General features: G+C 40.2%; 1 protein-coding gene and 2 long non-coding RNA genes across 52 annotated transcripts in view; 1 reads left to right on the top strand and 2 right to left on the bottom strand.

The window, feature by feature from the left end:
• The window catches only part of CELF2 (CUGBP Elav-like family member 2), a 524,207-nt gene extending 516,001 nt beyond the window's left edge, over positions 1–8,206 (top strand). For 26 of the 50 annotated variants that reach the window (XM_083700387.1, XM_083700403.1, XM_083700399.1 and 23 more), the window contains 2 exons: positions 861–1,032; positions 2,496–8,206. In XM_083700387.1, coding sequence (XP_083556513.1) covers positions 861–988 — 128 coding nt within the window. In that variant the 3' untranslated portion in view covers positions 989–1,032; positions 2,496–8,206. Of the gene's footprint in view, positions 1–860 lie in introns of all 50 variants that reach the window. The other 24 variants (XM_083700428.1, XM_083700388.1, XM_083700394.1 and 21 more) reach the window with 1 other exon arrangement.
• Positions 1,532–13,500, bottom strand: LOC310826318. The gene is made up of 2 exons (XR_014555736.1): positions 4,170–13,500; positions 1,532–2,546 (listed from the first exon to the last, which is right to left on the bottom strand). It is a non-coding gene; the product is annotated as an uncharacterized lncRNA (long non-coding RNA).
• An 8,856-nt stretch (positions 13,501–22,356) lies between these two features.
• Positions 22,357–25,664, bottom strand: LOC310825768. Its single transcript, XR_014555526.1, has 3 exons — positions 25,454–25,664; positions 23,557–23,638; positions 22,357–23,140 (listed from the first exon to the last, which is right to left on the bottom strand). It is a non-coding gene; the product is annotated as an uncharacterized lncRNA (long non-coding RNA).
• Positions 25,665–27,371: the final 1,707 nt, after the last annotated feature.

A 27,371-nucleotide genomic window follows, 5' to 3' on the forward strand; every position in this document is an offset into this window, starting at 1 on the left:
ATGATTGGAATGGGACTGTGGGGCCAGACTTTTAGACACGCACCCTCCCCATCTGTTGCCACACATCTCCATCTGATTGCTCTCGTGCTGTTTCTGAAGTGGGAACCTCCTGAGTGACTTAGATCCCCACCCTGATCTTCTAGGTTTCTAAACCACACAGGCAGCCTCCCCAAGTAATGATACTTCATGAAATACTTTGTCAAATTTATGTGTACTAGGATACAGGCTACCGTACTAGAAAGATAATAATTGTAAGTACATCAGGAAAAGGTCCATTGTTACAAAAGACCCATAACTTTAAGACACAGCATTTTAGAATTGCTGTGGAAAAAATATCAATGCAATATTCACACTTAAATGTATGCTGCCTCAGTGTAACTTGGTTCTGTATATGGCATATGACTAGCAGAAATTTCCTTAAATTATCTTAGGATTCAAGCCCAGTTTATGGTGCTTTCCCACCCTCCCAGAAGTGCCCAATGGCTAGTTCCATATTGTTCATGGGGAGACTCTCTTACTCTACAAATAAATTTCTTCGGGACAAAGGAGGTAGGAGGAGGAACCAAGCAGCTTCTGTGGACTTCCTTAAGTTAACAGATTAAAACCAAGCACCAAAGTTATAGGAATCAGAAGGTGGGCTAAGTTTCCATTGTAATCAAAACAAAATGAAACGAATGAAAAACGAATGAAACAGTAACCAATCAAAAAGGAGATGAATGGGGCTGCCCAAATTGAAATGCAACCATAAATATATACAACGAATATCCCTATTCCCTATACAGTAAAAGCACTTTACAGCAGTTGTTGCTTTTTGCTGACACTTATGCCTTTTCCTCCCCAACCCGTTTTGTGTATTGCAGGTTTTGTTAGCTATGACAATCCTGTCTCTGCGCAAGCTGCTATACAGGCTATGAACGGCTTTCAGATTGGGATGAAACGCTTGAAAGTTCAGCTGAAGCGCTCCAAAAACGACAGCAAACCTTACTGATCATTACCCCAGAAGCTTACTGCTATTAATTTAGATTTCTTAGGGTAAGTCCCTTGAGCAAATCCCATCATCCCCTTGGGGAGGTTGAGAAAGAACATAAGAACACATTGCCAACCACCGCCAAGAGACAGCTGTGTGTTTTTTTTCACAATACTTGCTTCCATTGTCCCCACCCGCTATAAGGGAAACTTGGCTAACCTAACTGAACAGTATTACTTTATTTGAATTTGAAACTTGACTTGAAAAAGAAAAAAGAAAAAAAAAACCAACCTGACAAGGATAACACACATAAACACGCACCCTCCCAAATCTTAAAAAGAATCAAATTTTTCGAGAGAACAAATGTTGCAGCTTAACTTTCTCAGCCTGGGTGTCCTTAATACTTTTGATGGGGATAATGAAAGCGGGAAACGTCTGAACCTAGACTTATATCCAAATGGCACCAGCAGTTAATAGGCTACTATCAATGGCCCTGTGCCAGGAGAGGAACTCATTTAGAAACAACACCAATTATTTACATTTACTTCAGTTCGATTTTTATTAAAGGGGGCTTGACTATTTTTCGTTCTTAAAAGAGTTTCAGATTGACGTGATGTTATATTATCCTGTTTAAAACACTGGTCATCTTTATATATTTCACTTGCGGTTTTTCTTTCTTTCTTTCTTTTCTTCTTTCTTCTTTTTTTTAGAGTCCTTAGGGGATTTGTTTTTTAGAGTTTTAGTGTAAAAAAAAAAAAGACTTAGAGATCCATTTCTAAAGCTACAGGGTTTAAAATAAATAAATAAAAAGAGTGACAATACTTGATGTTTCTTGAAAGATAAAAAAAAATTTAATAATAATAATAGATAACAAAAGAAAGCCACAGGCCTGTAAATTTTATTTGTAAAAAGCATTTCTATTTTTATACAAAAATTTTTACTGCCTCAGAAATAATGGAAGTTATTTATTGCCTATTGTTAACTTATTGGATACCTAAAGAGCAGCTCTCTCTGCTAGCTAGATCCTTTTGAAGTCGTCTCTGGAGTATCTGTGCCAACAATGGGTGCTTTTTCACCGTTGAATTCTACATCCTACATGCTTTTTTATCCTCCTGTTTGTATTTTGTCTGGTTAACCTGTTCGTAGTTTCCATTATCTAGTTTAAAGTTTAGTTGTCTTGGACTATTCTCCTCTCTTTCTCTCTCCTTCCCCCAACCCACTCCAACACAGCACCCCCCTTACGTTGCATTTGTTGAAACTGGTTCTTTATTCTTTCCCCCTCCCCCCAAATAAAACACGAATCCATCTTCTCTAACTCCTTTTCAGATGGATTCCTTTTGGGGGGTCCTTCATTGTGCCGTCGTTGTTGGCCAAGTGTACCGTTAATGCAAACTGCGTGAATGGCTGATATTCTGATGATGCAAGATTTGCATTAGTTTTCTCCTGCACCCATTTTTTTAAAAAAATGATTTTGTTTCTGCTGCATAGACTCTCCGTAACTTTTTTCCTCTTCCTTGTTTTTCCCTAGACATCTTCATGCTCGTTAGCTCATCGTTTGCCTAGCATGTCCCTGTGGCGTCTATAAAAAAAAAAAAAGTTTCATCGTCCCGTCATTGTTTCTGATGTCTTTCTGACCTCACATCATAATTTGGTTCTCCTACTGACCTTTGATCTATAGTTTGAACCTTTGAAATTTGCATGTGACCTCATCTAGCTATACGAATTCTGGGAAGTCAATGTGAAAAGCATTGCTGCATTTATGCAAGATCAAAATTTATTACTAGTCAAATTAATAATAGGATTATTTAAATTTTAAAAAAAATTTACACACACACAACCTGTGGCAAAATGTTTTGTTAGGGTTTTTTAGTTGTTCCTTTTTTCCCTTTTTTCCCCCCTTTTCTTTTTGTGTTCAAATAAAAAAAAAACCAGACTTGAAAGTATTATACAGAGATTGGCATTCTGGCTGGTCATTGATGACAATAGCAATATGTGTCCAGAGACAGAATGTTGGTTTCTAACAGACTACTTCCAAAACAGTTTGAAATGAAGAACTGTCTGATTTTAAGTCTCTAGAGGTCTGTAATAGTTTTTACATTTTTCAGGCAGTGTAAAGTTTTTTGATAAGGCCATTTTAGGTGGCTCACTTTCTCATTAAGAATATATATATAGAACCACTTTTTGTAGATTAGTATAACAAAAAAAAAAATTTACCCTGTTTTAGGGCAAATGCTACCTATTTCCGTCACCTTTTGCTGAACTGACTCACAAGTTAGACAATCCATGAATTAATGCACATGAAAATTACCTATATTTTATACTGTTTCAATGTACAGGAGAAAGGCTACTGTTAGCTGTTGTTCCATTGGTGCTTCTGTGAATTAAGTTGTGGTTTCATCATGGGTCTTACGGTCTTTAAGTGTTCTGTGTTTATAAGCAACAGGTTTGAAATTGGTTTTTACTTGAACACAATATCAACAACAGAACAAAAAAAACAAATTTCAAAAAATGAAAAAAGTTGTTTGCTTAAAATTTAAAAAAAAAATAAGTTTTCATGTGGAAAATAAAACTATTCCAGACTAAGTTTGTGTTGGCTTCTGTGACGCATTGGTGTCATATTTTTTTTTAAATTATTATTGTGGACAATTTAGATGTGTTTGTGTTCAGCAAAATGTGATCAGTTTTTTTTTTCTTTTAAAGAAATAATAATAAAAAAAAGAAATCAGTGAAAAAATCTTCAGTGCCAAATTCCAAAGGTACTTTTCTTCCTAGAGCTTCAGTGTGTTTCCTGTGTGAAGTAATTTGATAACATGGGTATTTTACTATGTGTTTTGTATGAATCCCTAATATTTAAAGGAAAAAGAGGTTAAAAAGTTTGTTAACTTGCTATCCTGTGGTCTTGTTGCCTGAAGTTGTTGTTGTTTGTTATTTCTCTTGGATGTTTTTTGTAAAACATTGTATAAGTGCCCATGTTTCACTTTTCTAACCACTCTGCACATCAACGCTGTGAAAGCAAACCTCACAATGTAATTTCTTCATAATGTATGGAAACCTCTAAGGTGAGAAAGTTTTGAACTTTTAACCCTTTCCACCCAGAGCTGTCTTGAGTGTTAATACTTTTATACATTCACCATTTTGCTGTTTATTTTTATATATACATATATATATATATATCTATAGCTATAAATATATATATACTTACTTTTTGTGGTTTATTTAATACATGGTTGAAATCAGAAAAATGCACAGGGCAGACCTGAAGGACAAAATAATAATAATAATAATATTTTACTGCTGTCTAAATTTCTTCTGTATCTATAACTAAAAAGAAAATATTTAAAAATAGTAACTGTAGATCTCCTTTTTAGGCCTTTGGGGTTTTTTTGTCTTTTCTTAAAAGAGCTTTTAATATGCTGCTGGAATATGCTACTCAGTATTAATAAAATAAAATAAAATAAATTCTTTAATTATGTATTGTATGACCACTCCTAGGTAGGAGAGGTAAACCCACCATTTGAAATCATTAAGGGGGAAAACATATTTTTGTAATGAAATAAAATAAACTTTTGCTTAAATCCAATGCACTAGAACTTCCTGGATGAATCTTCATTGTGCACTGCAGATTAAAAAAAAAAACTACTTTCATGGATGAGGTTTACACATGTCGCAATGCTTTGATGTGTTATCTGCCTGAATTGTCCGTCATATATTGATGCAGATTTAATGGATGCAAAGTAGGTGGGGCAGTATAATTTGCTGACCTGATTTCTGTTGATAATGGAGCGTGCAAACTTTTGAACTGCTGCAAAACTCTTTGAAAGGTAGAAGGGAAAAATCTTGCAGTCACTCAGCTAGTCTTGGGAACAAACCAGGCACACGAACCACCCACTTTCATGGGCTCAGATGTTTCCACAGCAAACAAGCTGTTTGCACTCTTAGTGCAGGTAACCTGGACTGGATCAGGTCCCATTAGATCTATGTATTGGAGGGGTCTGTATCCAGAAAGGCATGACAGAAATAATTGTAATAAACAAGGCATTCCATTCAACCCCTCAACCCAGAATTATGGAAGCCATCCTGGATCTTGGAATGTCCTGGTTTTTTGGTCCGGCATTCGGGCACGAGTTCAGCTGGCTCCCCCAGGAGCTCAGGACCAAAAAGACGAGCCTTTTGATTTTGAGCAGCAGGTCGTTGGAGGGTATGATGGCACACCAGCAGGGGAGAAGGAAAAAAGGCTCAGTTATGTACTAACGAGCCAGTGCATATATATTATCCAAGCAAAGCACAAAACTTTAAAACATGGTGTCCTAAGAGGTACGCCGATGCCCACCTCGTTCCAAAATGCCTTGGACCACAGACCAAAACAACCCTTGAACCATCTCCAGGTATCCAGCAAGTACTTCTGCCTTGCTCTGAAGTTATTTATTTTTATAACTTGCAAGCACAACTGGGTGAGAGAATGGTAAGCACTTCGGATTTTCTTTTAATGAGAGTCTCTCCCCTTCCCACCCGGCATGGCATATCACTTTTTGAACTCAGGGGAGTCGACACGGAAAGTGTCAGAGAGGGGGGCAGTGGTTCGGAGCAAGGGCAGAAGTTCTGCTAGGCAAATGGAAGCCTCCGGGCATGCCTGGACGCTAAGCTTCATGGGTTGATAATCGGTCAGAGTCGTTGCGCTGGCGTCACGCAGGTGTGTCACTGCAATCGCAAATCACATCTATGTGCTGTTGTTTGCAAATGCAACCGGGAGCTGCCGTCAGTTAGGGCTTATCAGTGCACGCACTCCGTAGACGACAGGTTTGCTGCATCCATGCTGGTGTTCCCCACAATGCGCATGCGAGGTGTGAAGAGCAGGCAAACATTTCTGAACATGCAACGGCCATATGGAGAGTAGCTACAGCGAATCAAAGCTTTCTGGCTTGTGTCCTTAACAATAGGACAGGCTTCCTCAACCTCGGCCCTCCAGATGTTTTGAGACTACAGTTCCCATCATCCCTGACCACTGGTCCTGCTAGCTAGGGATCATGGGAGTTGTGGGCCAAGAACATCTGGAGGGCCGAGGTTGAGGAAGTCTGGTGTAGGACTTCCTACCCGCCCTTAACGCGTCACGTATTTGATTTAGTGCAGGAGCAAGCACAGGTGGCACTTTCTCTGTGTATCTCTCTGAAATGAAACGTTACATTTGCCTAACTTATTGCCACAGTGTTCCATTTTGCTAGATGGAAGCATTCTGCATAACTCAGAAGCTTGCATGCTACATCAACAGAAAGTGGTCCAACGTAAAGGTATCTTTGCCTTACCTATTTTGTATCCCTTATTCTCTGTCGCAACAATATACGGGCACAGCCCTGCAAACATTCACTATGGAGAAACTGTTTTCATAGAGAGAAGAGAGGGATTCTGCGAATCCTGAGTGTTTGCAGGAAAGAGCCCAGGAAACTGAAAACAAGAAAAGATGTTGATAACACCCTTCATGGCTTTTTTAATTTTTACTTTGGATCAGATAACATTCCTACTCCTAAACCAAATTTGGGTCTTCTATTCTGGCAGATCATCCCCTTTTCAGGCCAAAATATGTCAGCAGCCCTATAAGCTACTGATGAAAGTGCCATAATCATTCCCCATTGTCTGTTCCTACTTCAGTCAAACCTTCCCTTGCTTTTCTCCTGCCCCCAAAATCCCCCTTGTAAAGTATCTTTTAAAAATGCAAAATAATGATCACACACCCCTTCTTTGCTTTCAAATGATTGTTTTATAGAGAAGCCCTGGGATGGAAAGGACTAGAATCCAAGTGATGCAAAAAAAATAAAAAATAAAAAAGGTTTCTAGCACACGCACTTATAGATAATGTTCTGTGTTATTCTCATATGTTTTTACTACTGCTGGGGCCTTCCTAAACCCTTTGAGGGCTATTTTGTACTTCTTGCAGCAATTTTTGCCTACTGGATTATCACATGTATACCGATCCACAATATAGGATCATCATAATATGTCTTTCCAGGACATATTGTTGTTCGGCATTTAAATTTCCCAAATAATTGTGCTTTTATTTCAAACTCTTCGGATCCCTTTCGTGTAGAAAAACTCAGTGAGGACACTCCCCCCCCCATTCATTTCAATGGGACTTGCACCAAAGCCCCATACAAGCCCCATTAAAATGGCAGCCATGCACAATGGATTGCACCCAGTGTGAGCAACCCAGCTACTGATCCTTTGCCACGCAACCAGCCGGTGCCAAACTCAAAGAACTCTAGATCTCCTTGTCAATTTGCATGTGTCAACTGCGGCAGGTGTTCCCTGCCCCCATTGCTAGCTATTTTTAAAGCAACACTCGTTTGCAATGGGGGGAAATCTTGAACTTAACCGGAAAAGAATTTCACAGGCCTAGACCAGTTCCGTAGTGACAAAGGCAGAGATCCAAAGAAGGGAGATTTATATGATAGGGAGAGAAGCATCAACAGATCTGGAGCTTTGCTGACTGTTTCCCTTGACATTCCTGTGGCCAAAGAGGTAAGTTGCTATAATGTTTTAAAAGCAGCTTGCCTAGGGCCGGCCCAGCCATGAGACAAGATGAGGCAACTGCCTCAGACGGCAGACTCCACAGGGGCAGCAGGTCCCAATGTAGATCTTTATTCCCTTGTCCTCGACATAGATCTTCACTCAGCCCCTTCTTCCCTAGAGGGGAAGTGGTGCCATTTTGTGGTACACTTCAGGCGCTAAAATGTCTTGGGCCAGCCCTGGGCTTGCCTCTTTGACAGGGGAAAACTGCCACAAGGAAAACTAGCCAGTGAAGCTCTTTAACTGTACACAGTATTCACACTTGCACGCGTGCTCCACACACTCTCCCCCCCCCCTTTTTTTTTTTTTTTGCTTTTTCTGATCCCGCATAGGTTATCTGTCACTCCTAAAATATCAAATGCTGGGGGTGGGGGGGTGGGAAGCTGCAAGAGTGCAAAGAGCTTTACAGCAGAAGAAGGAAAATCATTCGAATGAGGGGAATTTGCTTTACAAAAACCAAACTCCAAAAGCACAAAGAAGTAGTTTTCCAACCAAAATCATCCAATTTCAGCAAAATTGCCATTTTTCAAAGGAGTAACAAGTTCATCTTTCTTTCACCATAGGGGTTATTATTATTCCTTGGCTTGTGCTACTCTCTGGAATCATTTTACTGTTTCTGTTCTTATTAACTTAAGTGCTGATTAACAAACAAATTATTAAAAAAAGAGGTTTTTTTGTTTTGTTTTTAAAAAGCTGTAGTTTTCATTATCTTTCTGAATGATGTCATAACAAAACAAAACAAAAAAGTAACCCTGTGTACCGGAGGGTGGGTGGGCGGGCGGGGTGTTGTGCTGTGAGAACATGTTGTTTGTAGATTATGAATAACTCTCTTTTAGTTGAGAATGTCTGGACCTTGTGACATAATCCATTTGCTCTATGGGTACAGTGTCCATATACAAAAGAGTCCCATCAGCTCAACAAAACTCCATTTCCTTCTCTCTGTGGTTTACGCACATCCTCCCATGAGCATTATTGGCCTTCCCACATTGTCCGAGGAAAGTTACTTGTGTGCAAAAGACGCGCATCAAAACCAGGTGGGTCTGGGGAGGGATGCGCGTCCAGGAAACAGGCCTCGCAATTCCCCAACCATTTCCTGTTGTGCTGTGTACAAACAGATATTAGAAGAAGGAAACAGGGTTCTGTTGATCCCCATGGGGGATGCGCTCTGCGCATGGGTGGTGGTGCTGTATCTGTGGCGCAAACGGGCTGTGCCCCTAGGTTTCCTTTTGAAATTTTGTCAGAGAAAAGCCAAAGTTACTGCAAAGTAGTGGGAAACTTGTAAGACCATTTGAGTATTGTTTCTGTTTCGTTGATGAATTTGGATTTTGGTGTTTGATGGAATTTGAGCCAAAAAAAAAACACAAACCACACAAACCACAGGCTTTCCTATTTCTAAAACTTGATTGTACTTATGCATTTTGTACCAGTGGAACTTTTTATACTGGAGATTTAAAAAAATAATAATATGGAAATTTTTGTGGCTTACTCTTGTGGGCCTCCAGATCATGGCTGATTTTCAAGTTTGATTTCCAGTTGGTAGAAAGAAAGTTGGTTTTGTTTAAGAGAATTTAAAAAAACAAACAAACTTTGGCTTGGTTTAATTCTTTCCCTTTGCTTATATTTAGTGTTTAGAATTTTGTCTTTAAAGCAAGCGGTAAGTTTCACTTTTTATTCTGTATTGTGCTGTTACACAATATAAAGATAAATTAGAATTTAGGAGTACACAGTCACTTTATGTGGATAAATGTATTAGTTAAAAAAAAGTAGGGGTTTGCTTTTTTGCTGTTTAGATCAAAAGTTTTTTCTGATTCTTCTGTCTTCATTGTGGACATAACCGTGTAGTTGAAACAGTCAAACTTATTTTTGTAACGTATGTTATTGTGTGATGCAGTTTTTTGCTTCTGTCTCCAATATTAAACCATTTTCCTAATACTTGTCTCTCTTTCTCTCTGTGTGTTGTAATGTTGGTGGTCATTCCGTGTTGGTAATACATCTGCACACCTCACTGTTTCACGTCCCTGTTGATTTTTTTTCTTCTATTTGTCGTGTACAAAAGATACAGTCGATTCCACCTAAGTGAACATCTGATTGGAGAGTGAATGCAGATTTGTAGATACCCCTGCTCTATTTTACCTCCCAACTTCTTGCTCTCTCCCCCCCCCCCAATTCCCTGCTTTTAATCATTTTGATAATATAAGATTATCTAATTGCTTGCCTGAAGTCACATTGGAGATGCCTTTTTAGTCATAATTTTTAGAAAAATCACATGTGTTTTATACCCAAAAACCAAAAATCATAAGTAAAGTTTTCTTCTGATTAATGGCTGAAAAGTTACATGTTTCTGTTTTTCAGGAGCATATTAAGTTTAATACCAAAAAGTTGCTTGATGGGAGTAGAATGTGGAAAATATTGGGATTTCTTCCAGAAGTTTCTGTGTTCTCTGGCAGCATATGGAATTAGCCCACTGTTTCTCAGAAGTAATAATGTTTTAACTCCAGGTAGGAGAGCCTGAGCCAAAACCCCACCAGGTGAACAAGCTTGTTAGAGACATACAGAGGCATGTGAGCTCAGAAAAAGCTAGTGGAAGTCAACAATAAAATAAAGAGCATCGCCATAGGTGCCGAACGGCATTATTTTGATCTTGGCATACATGGTACGCTATGGATAATGAAACGGCACAAATTTCTAAGGAGAAAAGTGATTATTACAATATTTATTGCCCTCCTGGGTGCCAAGTGGCTGGTTGGCCCACAATTGTATTTTCTCTTTTTATCAGAGAAAACAAACTGCCGCGAAAACAAGCTGCAAGCAGGCTTGTCGCTGGTGCAATCTTGATTCCGCCCAGTGCTCTTATAAATTCTGTCTCCATTTCATCGATACCACTGACCCGGGTGGGATTTCTGTTGTTGCTGCTGTTGTTGTCGTTATCGATTCGACTGATTAGAGATTCAAATTTATCAAGTTGGGGAGGGGTTCTGCAGATAGAGAAAGTTCTACCCCATGCTTTCTGGGATTCAAGCCATACATACATTCCTTTATCCCGAACTCAGGAATTGAAGGCCATTTAAAAGTGCTCTTATAAGATGGAGTCCAGACTTCCCTTGTGACTTTTATTTTCTGGTCTTGACTTGTGTGAGCCGGTCACACACAGTCCAAAATGGCAACCTCTTCAGAATAGAAACATTGTTCAATGGAAGCTCTTCTCTCACGGTTCTGGCAACTCCCCCCCCCCCCCGATGACCCCCCCCCCCGTTCTGAGGAGCTTGTTCTGCAAGCTTCTATGTCTGTGGGTTTCGAAAGCGGCGCAAATTGTTGGGGAAAGAGCTGTCCTCCTGGGGGGGGGGGCTGTTCTTGCTGCCTTTCACATGGCTTCACTGGTGCCTGCTTCCCACAGCCCCAGCCCCTGGTTCTGTTTTTCCAAGTACCTCATCTGTACAGCTGCATCATGGGACCATATCCCATGATGCAACAGTGTGCCTGCTACGTCACAAGAAAGTAGACACTCTTGTTAAAAAGTAAAAATAGAAACAAGAATGGCTGGGAATGAACTCATCTTCCCAGGTCAGTGTCACGAGCCTTAATTGTGATAAGTGCTGACAATCATTTTATTTCAGTGTAAAAGATGCAAGCATCTCTAGTATTATTATTATTCATTTTAAAAAATGAAACGGGGGATGATTGGAACCAATAGGATGCAATGGCCGACACATGGGACATTTAGGTCCACATTCCACCTCTGCTATTTGGTGGCCTTTGCCAAGCCATTCATTGTCTCTCAGCTGCACCTTTACATTTGTGAAATGTAAATCATAATCACCTCCATGGGCTAGTTATAGCAATGAGTTAGTTGCCATGGTACAACAGCTGCTGAAGTCACTTCAACATCTTGCCTGGAACATTCAGATGATGAAGCAGAGGTTGGGGAGGGTCAGGAAACCTTTGAAGAGTCAGGGACTCTGATTATTATTATTATTTCAGGAGTTTATAAAGCTCATTGTTTGCCTAATACCATTCAAAGTGGCAAACAGTGGGGGGGGGGTACCTCTGTTACCTCAGGAAAGTTGAAAAATGGTAGACCTATTCTTGACTTCCTGTTGGGTCACCCTACAGAGCTGGTGGTCTATATTGGGCTTGGTGGGTTATGCAAGCCGCAAGGGGCCTGATTCAAAGGCGGCGGGTAGAACCACGCTCCATCTCGCCAAAATAGCAGCAGAGGGAGGCATTCAGCATCACCTTCCTACCCACCCAATTTCTGCCCTCCAAGTACTCCTCTACCCCCACGTTTGCCTCATGGGGAAACCAGCGTCTTGGTAATCTCCACCCCATACACAACACATTGTTCAATCCACAGTCATGAGTGGCAGCTCTAGGGTCTTCTAGCGCTCCCAGTTCCTAGTTCCACTTTGCTAATATGCACAAGGACCCCAAACAACCTGAGATTCCTTTGCTCCTGTAGATGAGCCATTTTGAGATGGCAGCCGCTGTATGTTTGATATTACAGTGTTTCCATATTCCCTTAGCCCTTCAAAATTCAGGCTTTAGTGTTACAGGAACATCTACAAGAACAAAGTGGTTTGTTTTTTCCAGAGGGGAAGATGTAAGGGCAGCCCTTCTTGTATTTAGAAGGTATCTGTGTCTCCACCTACAATTCAGGTACACTTGTGCTTCACCTAGGCTGCAATCCATATCCAGTTGATGGCAGTGGCAAACCTCTTTGTGGTCTTAACAGCAAAGGGCTGTGCCACTAGTATCTCTCTCTCTCACCATAGGAGCTTTATTTCAAAGTCCAAAAGATTTCTGAATACCTCGCTGGAGTGAGTGTTAATGTTTTTTTTATTTAAAAAAACCACACAATCCAATTTGGTGGTCCTTAGGTATCAGGCTATGGAAAAAACAGTGTACTGTGTTTCATTCCTGATAAGTGAATAAAGCATTGTGTACAAGCAATCAGGTTATTCACTTATCAGGAATCGACTGTACTGCTGGTTTGGCTGTTTTTGTTCTTCATTCTCTGTTGTGATTTCACAACTTTGCTGTGTCCTGTTTGTTTCCTTTCCCCTCCTTCTCCTATGCTTTTCTTTCGTTCTATCTTTTCCTTCCTACCTGCCTATTCTTACTCCTCCCTATTCCTCTCTCTTTCTTTCTTTCTTTCTTTCTTTCTTTCTTTCTTTCTTTCTCTCTCTCTCTCTCTCTCTCTCTCTCTCTCTTTCTCTCTCTCTCTCTCTCTCTCTCTCTCATATATGCTCTAGCACAATCACTGGGAAATATCCCTTCTTTTGACCATGAAACATGCTCTCCAAGTGGAGAACAAAAATCTTAACAAAATCTATGCACTTGCTATCAGGAACACAATATTGGATGTGTCTTATATCTATTTAGTGCGTGAGTTCTTAAATAAAACTACTGAAAGGATACTTTTGTCTGTAAAAAAATAATAATGAGGGATTAAAAGCAAAGAGTTTCTAGGGTCTGGATTTTATTTTTGTTAAATCAAAAAAAACGGGGATGCAAAGTTTTAAATTCCTCCATGCCAAATGAAATTTTTTTTTGTATGGTATATTTAATCTATCCATGAAACTTAGAAAAAATGGACTTACAGGGAAGAGGGGAAATGGGAATTCCTTGAGCACAGAGCAAAAATTTCCTGAAAGCCAAGATTGTTATCAAAACATGTTCCTTTTACAATGTAAAGGCTATATTAAGGAGAAAGACTATTTTTCTTACTAAATATGAAGCCATTTTTTGGACACCAGAGAACAGTTTAAAGTGTCTGATGTTTGCCATATACCATAATAAACTTATTCTGTGTCTGAACTTTTGTTTGTGTATTACTATAGATTGCACATAGAAAATGCCTGATTTGGGGTGTAAACTCTGATCAACAGATTGCTGTAATTTTAGAGAAAGGCAGTGGCCTGTACACCTATCCATACTCACAGGAAAAAAGTGAGAAGATGTATCACCAGTGATGACAAACAGTAGTATGGCATTGGGGAGAGGGGGGTCAAAACTTTTTGAATGGCTTGCTGCAGTCCAGACTGCCTCATGGCTGTAAGCTCATCTCATGGGTTTTATTCTATTTTTTAAGCCTGACAAATGAAACAAAAATGAATAGGCTTATAAGCTTATACAGTGGACGCTCGGGTTGCGAACGTGATCTGTGCGGAATGCACATTCGCAACCCGCAGCGTTCACAACCCTCAGCTGTGCGTCTGCGCACACACAGGTTGTGATTCGGTGCTTCTGCGCATGCACGACCGCCAAAACCTGGAAGTAACCTGTTCTGGTACTTCCGGGTTTCGGCGGTCCGTAACCCAAAGAAACGCAACCTGAAGGATCTGTAACCCGAGGTCTGACTGTAAGTCTATAGAATTAAAATGGAACCCTCTTTTTCAAAGCTCCATCTTTTATGAAAATGTCAAATACACGTTATTCATCGCCACTACCTCTTTGTAAGCTAAACCTATTATACGCTAAAATATATACTGTATATAGCCCAGTGGTATTGCCCTAAACATTTGTGGGAATCTAGAAGGGCCAAACCTTTCTCATTATATTTGCTGCTGCTCTTATAGGATGTGGACAGGCAGTGACATCTAGTGAATAGCAGCAAAACTGGAAATGTAAACACTGAGGAACTAGCTGTAGCAGCACACTCATTATATCTGATCAAACACCAGCACTTGTAGGCAGGGGGAAAACCCACAAATGTGAAGAACTGATAGTGATGGAAGGATAAGTCTACTCAAAAGCAGGTCTCATCCATTTCAGCTGGAATTACTCCCAGGTAAGTGTGTACAGAATTGCCTTCCTACAGCTTAGAAGAGGAGCCAGCAGCGTTCCACCAAATTCGCCTTCAAGGGCATTCAAGTAAAGTAAACAATCCTAGAGTATGGACCAGCATGCGAAAACCTTCCCTAGAATTGAGCACAGCCTACACATGAACTTTAATTGGGGGGAAATAGCTTCTAGCACCCTCCTACCCCTGCCTATCGAAAGGCAAAGCAGAGCCAATGCATTTTTGTAGACTCCCAGTTGGTATTTCACATGCAAGACTGTTCCACACAGAACCTTGAGAATCATCGGCCAGCAATGCTACTTCCTTGCCTGGATAGCTCAGTTGGCAGAGCATGAAACTCTTAATCTCAGGGTCGTGGGTTTGAGCCCCACGTTGGTCACAAATATTTTGCATTTCAGGGGGTTGGAATAGATGACCCTTGGCAACTCAACAATGCCAACTCAACAATTATATAATTTCAGCATACTCAACCTCTCCCACTGTACCTACAACCCAAAAATGCTAGTTACAAACCAAAACAGCTGTGCCTGGTTTTTTAGGGCCTAACTGAATATGACGTTCAAGATCTAGGATCAGATCACCCAATGTCTGGTGGGGAGGTTGAACATAAAAACAAACATGGGAGCCCAATGAGCATTAGAGGAAGAAAGATTTATCCCTTTCTCACATGCCGTATCCACTGTTCAAACAACATCCCCCCAAGCTGTTAATAGCTACACAAGATGGAAAATCAGGCGTGGTCTTTCCGCCATCTCATTGTTAATACCTTCTTGTTTCAAATTGGGAAGATGGTTAGGGAGAAACAGGGCGCCGAACTGAGGGGCATAAAATTGAGAAGGTCCATAACTAAGAAGATCTATTTGGGGGCACCAAATTTGAGCCTCACACAGGGCATCATATTACAAAAGACTACCAACACACACACACACACACACACACACACACACACACACACTGATCTGGTCAGCATCTCATTTCACACTAGCCAACCATATATATTTTCTCACTCTTGCTCCCTAGCAACTGATTTTGCTGATTTTATCTGTGTTTAATTTATCTGTGTATCTATTGGGGTGATTCTTTAACAATTTTGTTTATTTTTATCTGTCCTTTATTGATTATTTTATCTATACTTTTTGATTATTTTATTAGACAGTTTTCTGATTAAGCAGCATATAATTTTTATATGAAAAAATACAATATACAGAGTCATTCTGCCTGCACTCCTAGGGGCAGCATATAATCATCCTGACTTCATTAGTCTTATCCCCTTTACTTTTCTCTCTCCTGAATCTTATACAATTCAACTTCAACAGAGATCTGCAGGTTCTAGTATGTGAGATTATGAGTGAGAAAAACTTCACTATCCACAACATCCATAATTTTATTCCCCTCTATCATGTTCCCTTTAATCTCATGTTTTTCCTAGCCGGCTATTAAAATGAATATCTTACCAAAACTTCTGTTCCTTTTTCAAATGATTCCCATAATAGGTAAAGATGATTGCTTTAAGAAATGGAAAATGGACTTAACAAAATTTATATGGCAAGGCAAAAAGCCACGGATTAAATATAAATTATTAACTGACATAAAAGAGCGGGGAGGTTTTGGACTCCCAGACCTGAGACTATATTACGATGCAGCATGCTTTACTTGGATCAAGGATTGGATCAAATTGGATAACAGCGACATTTTGGATTTGGAGGGATGGAACAACAGATATGGTTGGCATGCCTATCTAATTTATAACAAAGTGGCAGTCCATAAAGAATTTCTAAGCCATGTAATTAGAAATGCATTATACAAGGTCTGGGTGAGACATAGAAGGTTGTTAGAACCAAAAACTCCATGGTGGGTCTCACCGCTAGAAGTAATATCAGTTAAAAAGAAAAATACTACAGGAAGAATGGCAACTTACCAGCAGCTCCTAAAGGAAGAACAGGGCCAATTAAAACTAAGACCATATGACGAGGTGACCCAATACTGTACCACATGGCTTCAATATCACCAAATTGCACAAATATTTAACCAGGATAAAGTAATAGGATTTGAAAAAGAAGAATCAAAATTACAAAAAGTATTATTACAAAACTCAAAAAAAAATATATCCAGAATGTATAATTTATTATTGGAATGGGAATTAAAGGATGAAGAAATAAAAGAAGTTATGATCAAATGGGCATGTGATATAGGATATGTAATTCGGCTGGATCAATGGGAGAAATTATGGAAATATGACATCAAATTCACGGCATGTTATACAATAAGAGAAAATTTTATGAAAATGGTGTACCAATGGTACTTAACTCCAGTAAAATTGGCAAAAATTTACAAATTAAAATCGAATACCTGTTGGAGATGTAAAAAAGAAATAGGAACAATGTTCCACATGTGGTGGGAATGCCGACCCATTAAACAATTCTGGAATGAAATCTATGAAGAACTCAAAAGGATGTTTAAAATATCTTTTAGTAAAAAACCGGAGGCATTCCTTTTAGGTTTAATTACAAATGATATCCCCGAAAATCAAAGGAGAATATTCCTTTATGCAACAACAGCTGCCAGGATGCTTATAGCTAAAAACTGGAAAAGCAGAAAAATTCCATCAGTGAAAGATTGGCAAATTAAATTTTGTGAATACATAAATCTGGCAAGACTTACAGCTTACATAAGGGGACAATCGGACCAGAAACTATTAAAAGAATGGGGTTGTGCTAAAGAGTATATGAAAAAACATTGTTCTGGAGTCAGTATATTGGTATGTAATGAATGATGCTTTACAGGGTTAAAGAACAAGAAAAATGATGTAAAAAAGCATAAAGATGGAAGTAATCTAATTAGACACAACAATACAGTAAGAGTAAATATCTTTGGAGGTCTTAGAACAAAGGAAGGAAGTCAATTTATGTTTATGTATGTTATGATATGGTTTTGCTTTGTAGATGTGTGTTTTTTCGTTTTTGTTTATTCAATGTTTGTAATTTTTGTTACGATTTTGCATTGAAAATAAAAGCTTAAAAAATAATAATAATAATCTCATGTTTTTCCAAATGAAATAACCCAAAAAAATCTGAGCAGCAATATGCAGTTTCAGTTCCATGACTGTTGACTGGCAATGTGAAGATGCATATTTGACCATCCAAAAACTCAATTTATCCGGGGGGGGGGGGAGGGGAATGTTTGTTAAGGATGAAGCTATATAATAAAGAATGCTGTCACAATGGAAGTATGAATTTTGAAAATTTCCACTTTTAATAGCACTTAATTAAACAACAACAACTCAAAAACTATGGCCCTAAACAAAACAATAGATCTTGACTCAAAACAACATCCATTCTTAGTACTGGCACCAATTCCTGATCACTTACTTTTATAGACATTGTTATAGCTTCAAAATACTGCAGCACTATACATTTATACTGTAGAACCAAAGATTCAAACACCAAACCAGACACTAGCATAAATAATGCACCAAATCAGAGATTTTCGTTAGATATGGAATGAGATAAATAAAAGAGCCGCAGCTTCCTGGCATTTGTACGAGTTTGCTCCTCAGTGGAGAAACTATATATTCTGAGAAACTGTATATTCTTCAAATAGAATAAAAGAAGTTGGAAATTTCACTGCTTTTCTTTTGAATTATTATACAACTGTTAATCTAATTAGGAAGCGCGCACACAGAGAACATATTTTTTCCAGCCCCATTCTTCCTCCTGAACAGCCAAACACACAGAACATGTGTTTGTGACATACTGTGATCAGTTTAGATTCTACAAAATGGCAGCCACTAAAAAAAAAAAAGAACAGCTCCCAGAAGTGGTCTAATTCAGGTGAAAAGTGTAACATGAAAGAATGAATACTTCCACTTTCATGAACTGGGAAAAAAATACAAGCTGCCATTTCCAAGTTCACAGAAGGGGTAAAAATGATCTTGCCTGAGCTGGCTGCTCGCTTCTTATGTTGATTACCCAAGTAGATCGCTCACAGGAGCAATTATCTCTATAAGCGGCAGACATTTTTCCAGTTGCTGAAGCCCACATTCAGCCTGGGATACACAGTAACTTCCATAAATGTATACCTCCTTGCTGGATCAGGGCCCTGGAATTTCGTTCAAAACAAACAGAATCAGCCTGAAATAGCAAAGCAATAATGTTACATTTATACCTGTTCCAAACTGTACTTATTGCCCAGAGTAGCCCAGTGGGATCCCCGATAACCAGCAGATTCCCAGCTGCCAAAAAAGAAAGAAAACCCAAGTATTCTTTTGCAAAACAAAGTGTTGTCCCTTTGGTTTCTTGCATGTTGCTGTTGATAAAGCCACTTAGTTTAGTTCTCACAATCCTCGGTTGGAATTTTCCATGAGCTGGGTCCAGTAAACAGACCCAAGGCTGTGTACCTGCTGGTGGCTTAAGAACTGATTTATGCTCATTTAATTAGTAGGCCATGCCTACTTGCTCTTTCACCAGCTGAGCAGGTCATCAGCTTGCAATGGGACCTTTCGCTTGCTTTTCTGCTGATTCCCCCTCCCACTTTGTCGCAGTAAACAGGCTCTTGGACAGCGTGCGCCGGATAAAATCTATAAATATGATTTATTGTTTTTAATATGGTACCACAGTCAATGGTATCCCATTTAGGGACATGGAGGGTTTTTGTTTCTTTCAGTGCCAGCGCAACTACCCTTTTGCTGTTGTGCAAAATATAGCTGCCCTTGGGTCTAAAGGAGGACAATTTATAACCCGCTGCTCCTGCAACGACCTGCATTTTGCAAACAGAGGGCTGTGCCTCCGCCTGCCTTGTGAGGTTTCTATTGGTGTTTCGCAACTTTAACCTGTTGCAGGATCTTAGCCAGACCCAGTTGAATATAGCAGAGCATACGCAGACTTCCAGAAGCAATCAGTTGCAGGCAGGAAGGATGAAGCAGGAACTGTAGCCTTTCAGACCTTTCCCATTGGTTGGGTCTGCGTTGCTCCTGGGAGGGAGGGAGGAGTCAATAGACACCGAGGGTTGCTTCAGAGACAGAGTTTATTTCTGCTTTCCGGAGCAGCAGAAAGGCACTGTGTGATCGTTCACAGCAGGCACACTTAAAGAGCAGTTACACACAGCTTATATCCCCTTCAGGTCCCCTTTCCCCCTCCCCAGGAATCCAGCCTCATGAGTTTGTACATGTAAGTCTACATCCTTGAGCATGAACAGACCTTCCTGCAGCCTGTACTCTTATCTTGCACTCCAGGCTCCATTCCCAGTCCATTCCCAGGCGCCATCCCGTCTCCACTCGGAACTGACAAGGCCATCTATTACGCCTTCATGGACTGATAAAGGAGAAGGCTTTGTTTATTCAGCTGGTTTGTGTTATACAGCTCAAGCTAATGGATTTTAGCTAATGGATCCTCAAAGAAAGAATTTGGGAAGTTTGGGGCCTAGTTGTGGTGACTACACAGTCAGGTTTGGGTAACCTATCCCTTCAGAACAAGACACTGCTACCAGTAACTTGGTTACTTATAGGTGTTTATTATTTGCAGCAGACTCACAAGTTACTATATACAGGATACAGACACGCATCTTAAATTCTCTCTCTCTTAACAAACTCCAAACGACTCTCAACACCACACTGACCAACCAACTATCCAGCGAGGAAGGTCATGAGTCATCATGCCTATGTGGAGACCTCGACCTATAGTTGAGCTGTATCCAAGGTCCCATATCTCTAGGCAGAATAACTCCCTCTGCTCAGTCTTCTTGGCCTTTGGCCAACTCTTAATTGCTTTATGTGAAGCTGCACGTAGGCAAAATCCCAAGTTTCAGAGGTTCCAACATGTGGCAGAAACCAGAGCAGAACAGTTTCACCCCACCCTCAAAGGAGATGTGAGAGTCAACAGCAGCCTCTCACGATACTGTGCTCCGACAGCCGTAGCATTGCTGCAAGGTTCGGTGGCCACCTGCCATTGATACATTAGTTGAAATTCCAGCATTGCAGGTTGTTGGGCTAGTTGACTCTCAGGATCCCTTCCAACTCTACAATCTAGGTCCTGTCTTCCTGAAAGTGGTGGACTTTGTCAACATGGTGCCCCAAGGACAAAATTTGGTGTGCCCCACTCCCAAATATTTTTATTTTCACAATCATATCATAAGAATCTTTATTTGCGTCAGCCACCAGTATAGCAATAAAATAAAATGTACTAAAGACAGAAGTAAAAACTTAACTATCCAAAATACATTTTGGAGGTTTACATCATGGTTAGGCAAGCTAAGGCCCGGGGACCGGATCCGGCCCAATCGCCTTCTCAATCCGGCCTGCGTACGGTCCAGGAATCAGCATGTTTTTACATGTGTAAAATGTGTGTTTTTATTTAAAATGCATCTCTGGGTTATTTGTGGGACATGGGAATTTGTTCTCCCCCCCCCCTCAAAAAATATATATATATAGTCCGGCCCACCAAAAGTTCTGAGGGACAGTTGACTGGCCTCCTGCTGAAAAAGTTTGCTGATGCCTGGCTTACATCAATAAATAATTCCTTTCTGTACAGTTGCTTTTTATGGAACTTTTCAGTAGGTACCTATATAAATATAGCTTATCTAATAATAATAATAATAATATCATTATGCACCCAATCAGCTTGGCACCCTGTGCAGGGAACCATCCTCACTGCCCTAAATCCAACGCTGAGCCTGACAAACATTTCCTGCATTGCATACATTAAATTATCTGGGGCCTCCTCTAACAATTTGTCACTTAAGGTATCAGTGGATTACGTTAGCCATGGGAGAAGGGAAATCACCCTTGATCATACTGATTAGCAAACCCTCTCTCCCTTTGCGGAGCAAAGTTTTGGGGGCTATTACCAGTAATTGTTTGCTGAAGTTCCAGTCATGCTATACCTTGCCGACTCTATAATTGAAAAGGTATCTGATCTAAATGGAGAATGATGTGTAGGTCCTGTTCTGGAGAATGTAGTTTCTGACCGTGCTTGATCCCAATGCCAATCTTTATTCCCTGCTTGTTCCTTATATAGATCTTCCCTCACCCCTTCTTCCGTGGTGCCATTTTGGGGTCTCCCTCAGGGGCCAACAGATCTGCTGGTTCTATTATGTTATTGGGCCATGGGTTTAAAATACACACACACACACACACACACACACAGAGAGAGAGAGAGAGAGAGAGAGAGAGAGAGAGAGAGAGAGAGAAATAGTAGCTCATTCACATATTGCACTGACATCATCCTCTGTGTGATGATAGCTATGCCTTATCACATGATGGCTTCCTCAAAAAAAAATCATGGTAATGGTAGTCTCTCTCATAGAATTTCAATGCCTAATACTCCCTGGGTATTAAACCAGCTTAATCCTGAATTAGATGTGCCCACAGAGCAATGTCAAACAGCCAATCTAAGATCAGTTAAATCTAACCACAAATTCAGAACTCTTGGCTAGAATTCCTTCTGAAATTTTGTTAACCGAGAGACCGTCCTAATTCAAATGAACAACCTACATTTGCTCCTTGGTTCCAGTATGTCTCTAGGCAACCTGAGGTGCTCTTCCAAAGGCACAATTCTAATTTGCTTTGGTTTTGTAACCCCTCACTCCCTTGCAATTTAGAACGGAAACAAACGGCAGATAGGACTTGACTACACGCCAACACCAATAAACAGATGAAAAGCCCCTGCTGCATCAGACCAAAAGTTTATCCAGCTCAGCATCCTCTCTCACTGCTCACCCCGTCGCTTTCCCCCAACCCACTCTTTTTCATATTGCTGAGCATCCCATTTGAGAGAAGAGCTCTGTGTAACTCAAAAGCTTACGCACTGTTTTGTGAACGTTGGTTGGTTCAAAATAACAGTATTATTCTACAGTCCCAACAAGGTTGAGAGTGGTTTGACATGTATAGCTTATTTATGACAAACAGCTCACAAGGAGGAACAATTAAAATGGTGCCGTTTTTTGGAAGAAAGGCAGGAAAACAAACAAACAAACAAACAAACAAACAAACAAATACATACATACATACATACATACATACATACATACTAAATGCTGTTTGGGAATAGAACGGTGCAATATGCCTTTCACCGCAATATTTTAAATGCCTTTCCTCAGAAATAGAAAATATTCTTTTCTGGAAAAAAATATGTTTTTACTGCTGTGGCAGCTGGTGAATTTTCATCGTCCACTCAACAGAATATGGAGGCAGAAAGGAATGAGCCGTTCCTTGACCCTTCTATTATTCCTGAAATTAAGCTTCACAATCCACTGTGAATACTCTACTGCAGACACATGCCAAAACAAGGGTTTTTTTTCTCTCTCTTTTTATGCTGCGGCTCACAAAGACTCTTAAGCCCTTTTTATCCCTATGGTAACCGCCAACCATTCATTTGGGGGACATGATGACCTAAACTGCCAAACATTGTTATGAAGCAGCAGGATCTCTGGAAACATGGCCGTATACATCACTAAGCTACCTGAAGAAACACAGGTAACAGAGCGGACAGAATAACTTCGGTGTGATAGCAAAAGAAGGCTTCCACTAAACAATAAAAAAACATGGTTTGAAGAGTCCTTTCAACTAGGCTGCAGCATTTTCTAAAAAAAAATAAGTTAACTCGTTTATGCCTTCTTGGATGTCGCCAGCCAAATGGTGTGCGACAGATGATTACTAAAACGGGGACTTTTCCGTGGTGGCACCTGGTTGACTTTTATCCCCAGAGAGGCATGCCTAGCAGTTATGTTACATCTCTTTTCCCCCACTTTCTCTGCCATTTCAATAGTAAGACTATTGTGAACAACACCGAACTTACCGTTTGTTGTTATCTTCATGAACTTACCTAAAAAGATAAAGAAAACAAAAGACTGAGTTAAGCACTTGAAAAATCCATTGAAATCAGACATTATAAAGTTCATCTTAGGTTGGGTAGTTCGCAAGTCTCTGTGGCTTTGCATAATGTTTTGTATTTTTCTCGGAAGATTGATAAAGAATGTATAATCATTTTGGCAATTATTGTGTGTATATTAATCGCCAACGTGTTGCATGAGTCATACTACTATAAGTATGACTTAAGGCGGATGCAAACGTCCATGTTTTGTGCCATGTTTTTTATTTATTTTAATTTATATTGTGCTTGTTTTATGTATTTATTTTGATCTCTCATCGTACTGAACATTATTGATAACTGCCCAGAGAATGCCAGTTTGGGGGCAGTTTAAGAACATTGTTAATACAAACATAAAGACAGGTACTTACAAATATCACGGTTGATAGGTGATGCCTTAGAAGCCGAAAGGTGATATCTTCTCTGACATCCACCTTGAGCGCCATGGATCATCTAAAAAAAAGAAAAATGAAGTCTTCTTTAGAACTATCACTTCATATATTTATTGATACCCTGCCTTTTCCCCTGACAGGGACTCAAAGCAGTTTGCAGCTAAAATAAGAACAGCTCAAAGCACAGAGGAAAAGCAATCATTAAAAAAATCAAATAAGCCTTAATAGAATTAAAACTCCATCTACCTATATTAAAAAGATGTATTTCAGATTTAAAAGATAATTACAATAAAAACAGCACAGCACCCTCATTTGAAGCAGGCAGTTTCCCCCAAAGTCTGTTGGATAAGAAGGTGAATATGTTTTATGCAGATATATTAATGGATCAATTATGGCTGCAATCCTATATCCACTAAGCCCCATGGAACTCAACAATACTTAGTTCTGAGTAGAAATGTGTAGGGTTGCAAAGTAAAACTCTTAATGTAACTTAGTTGCCCCACCAGTGGTCCCTTGGGATAAAGGGCCAGAGCCCAAAATTCTGCATTTCCTGAAAGGATGTAATGGAAAAATCAGTGGGACACTTAATAGAAACAGAAAACAGCCGCCCCTCTTCTGTCTTAAAGTATTATCTTACCCCACTAAAAACAAATACTGGCTTTACTACAAATACACACAGGGTGAAAGCTGTGGCAACAGAGCCATCATATTTTAATACTGATTAGACTTTTGGGTTCCCGGTATTATTTGGAAACAAAACTCGCTTTCCAAAACACTTCTTTAAATTCTTGTTTCGGTTATAGCCTGAAATATACTCGGAGTCGAGAGTGGATCTCATGCTCTTTATTCAGCTCATAGTGGTGAGGAGGAATGGAAGTTCCCTCAGAATGTCTGCTTTATATACATTATTTACACAATGGGCCCCATATGATTGGCTAATTCCGGGATTCTCCTGTAGACCAATCAGGTTGCAGATTCACTTCCACCTGGAGCTGGATTGGGTGGCTCCTGTGAACCAATCAGACTGCTGCATTCTGGATCCTATTGTTCTAGGACCAATCAGACTGCTGCATTCTGAATCCTATTGTTCTAGGACCAATCAGACTGCTGCATTTTGGAGCCTATTCAACTCAGTACACAACACAACACGTGACTGATTCTCTCACAATAAAACCACTTAAAGAAAATAAAGACCTGTGACATGTTTAACAAGGAAAAGCGGAAGAAGCAAGAGTGACAGTTAGCTAAGGGCACAGCTTCTTGACAGAACGACAGAAAACAAAAACCGCTCAGGCCAGAAAGGTATGTCTCTCAGACCTTTCTCTGGGCAGGAGCAAAGCTGTGGGCTTCAGTCTCTGTCACTCCCTTGACTGCAGAGCTTCTGTTGAAGAAATGCTGGACAATATGAGGGAACAAGGTTGCACTTTTCATTTTCTCTCTCTCTGCAGTCTCCTCGCTCCCTTTCCTCATTTTCCACTCTGCCAGAAATCTCTTCAGAAAACCCTCCCCCCAGGCTAAATCCACATCACACACTTAAAGCGCCATGATACCACTTTGAGCAGTCACAGCTTCCCCCAAAGAATTCTGGGAGCTGCAGTCTGTTGTGTGCATATACAAAATAAAATTTTGGTGATATGCAAAGGAAGGAACAGAGTAGCTTACAGCTAGGAAGCTAAATAACACTTCCAGGTGAATGGTAGCTTCTGTGTAAGGACTATACAATGCCCAGACTCTTTATATCCAAAAGAACTTTGCTTTCGTGAACATATAACTAAGAAGAATATATTTGTAATCTCATGCTTATTTGAACATGGGCACATTCCCACTTGAATTGCAGGTCTCACTCAGGCTTTACAGTTTCATCTTATACTTTCACCTCAGCAGTATTCTCTCTGCTCCTTACAGAGAGGCTCCTGCACAGATTTCTCCCTGTTAATGTTTAAGGATCCTTCCTGTGCCTGTTTCACTTCAGACAGATCCCACTGACACAACACAGCATCTCCTAAGAAGCCTCTCCCAGCAGCCATTGTCCCTCACACAGAGAGAGAGAAGCAGAAAGCAGTTAAAAAACGTCAGTTACTGGAATAACAGTCACAACAGAATGGAATGCCTCTCTCATGTGACTCACAGTCGGCCAATCACGTGACAGCTCTGGGAGCGGTACCCCAAGACTTAGCCATATATACTGAGCTTGGCGTTATGTCCAAACTCAAGGTTTGGGTTCGTTTCACAAACTGTAACCAAAGCCACCGTTTGGCTTACTGTTCACATGCAAACTGGACCAATATTTCAAGAGCCCTTATGCAACAGTAGGGCAATATCTTTGTCCCTCTTTTTACGGACTAGGTGGGTGTGCAAAGACTAAGAGATAATGGCTTGCTTAAAGACGGCTGAGTCAAGATTTAAGGGAACTTCCTTATGCTGCGCTATTTTACTTTATTGTTTTATTAAAAGCATTTATAAAACAGCTTCATGTTTATTTAAATCTCAAATTTCAAAACCTCTAAGCTATTTTAATTGCTGAGGTGCAAATAGATGGGGTGCAATATCTAGGCTATGAAAGAAAGACGACTGCCTCGATCCAACTAGAGCTGGATTGGGATAGCTGTAGCCTGGGTTTTCATAGCATTCCCAGTATTTTGGGGGCAGTTGAAGGGTATAATATAGCAACTTGCCTAATGGTACAATCCTATCCTAGCCCAACTGTGTTCAACTGAGTATTTCCACAGTGTGTAAGGACTGCAGTCTGAATTAAGTTTCTCTTTCACTTAGTTACCAGTATTTCACACTTAGTATTTCACACTTAGTTACCAGGGGTCAGCAAACTTTTTCAGCAGGGGGCCGGTCCACTGTCCCTCAGACCTTGTGGGGGACCGGACTATATTTTGAGGGGGAAATATGAACAAATTCGTATGCCCCACAAATAACCCAGAGATGCATTTTAAAATAAAAGGACACACTCTACTCATGTAAAAACACACTGATTCCCAGACTGTCCATGAGCCAGATTTAGAAGGGGATTGGGCCGGATCTGGCCCCCCAGGCCTTAGTTTGCCTACCCATGATCAAGACCATAACTTGAGGTGGGGCCTTGATAGTTCTCTGTTCCAGCTCCTGGCTGTTGCTGGCTTCTGGGGTTTAGAAGAAGTGTGCATGCGCACGAAAGCTTATACCCAGAACAAACTTAATTATTTTTATTTTATTTTGAACCTAATTAATGGGTGAATGAAAATGTTATCCAGGCCAATAGCATAATGGACTTTGTCAGCCAGAGTTTTCTCTCTCAAACACTTTGTGGCTCCAGGTCTATGCAAAAATAAGGTCTGCTAAAGAAGGCTGATCGCCAAAGAATTGATGCTTTTGAATTAAGGTGCTGGAGGAAACTCTTGAGAGTCCCATGGACTGCAAGAAGATCAAACCTCTCCATTCTGAAGGAAAACAGCCCTGAGTGCTCACTGGAAGGACAGATCCTGAAGGTGAGGCTCCAGTACTTTGGCCACCTCATGAGAAGAGAAGACTCCCTGGAAAAGACCCTGATGTTGGGAAAGATGGAGGGCACAAGGAGAAGGGGACGGCAGAGGACGAGATGGTTGGACAGTGTTCTTGAAGCTACCAGCATGAGTTTGACCAAACTGCTGGAGGCAGTGGAAGACAAGAGTGCCTGGCGTGCTCTGTTCCATGGGGTCACGAAGAGTCAAACACAACTAAACTAAACAACAACAACAAACTAACCCAATCTGAGTTACAAACAGACAGAAATTTGTGTAAGGCAAATTTGGTTTTTTCCCCTCCAC

Source organism: Podarcis gaigeae (assembly GCF_964106915.1).
Source record: "Podarcis gaigeae genome assembly, chromosome: 10".
Lineage (NCBI taxonomy): Eukaryota > Metazoa > Chordata > Lepidosauria > Squamata > Lacertidae > Podarcis > Podarcis gaigeae.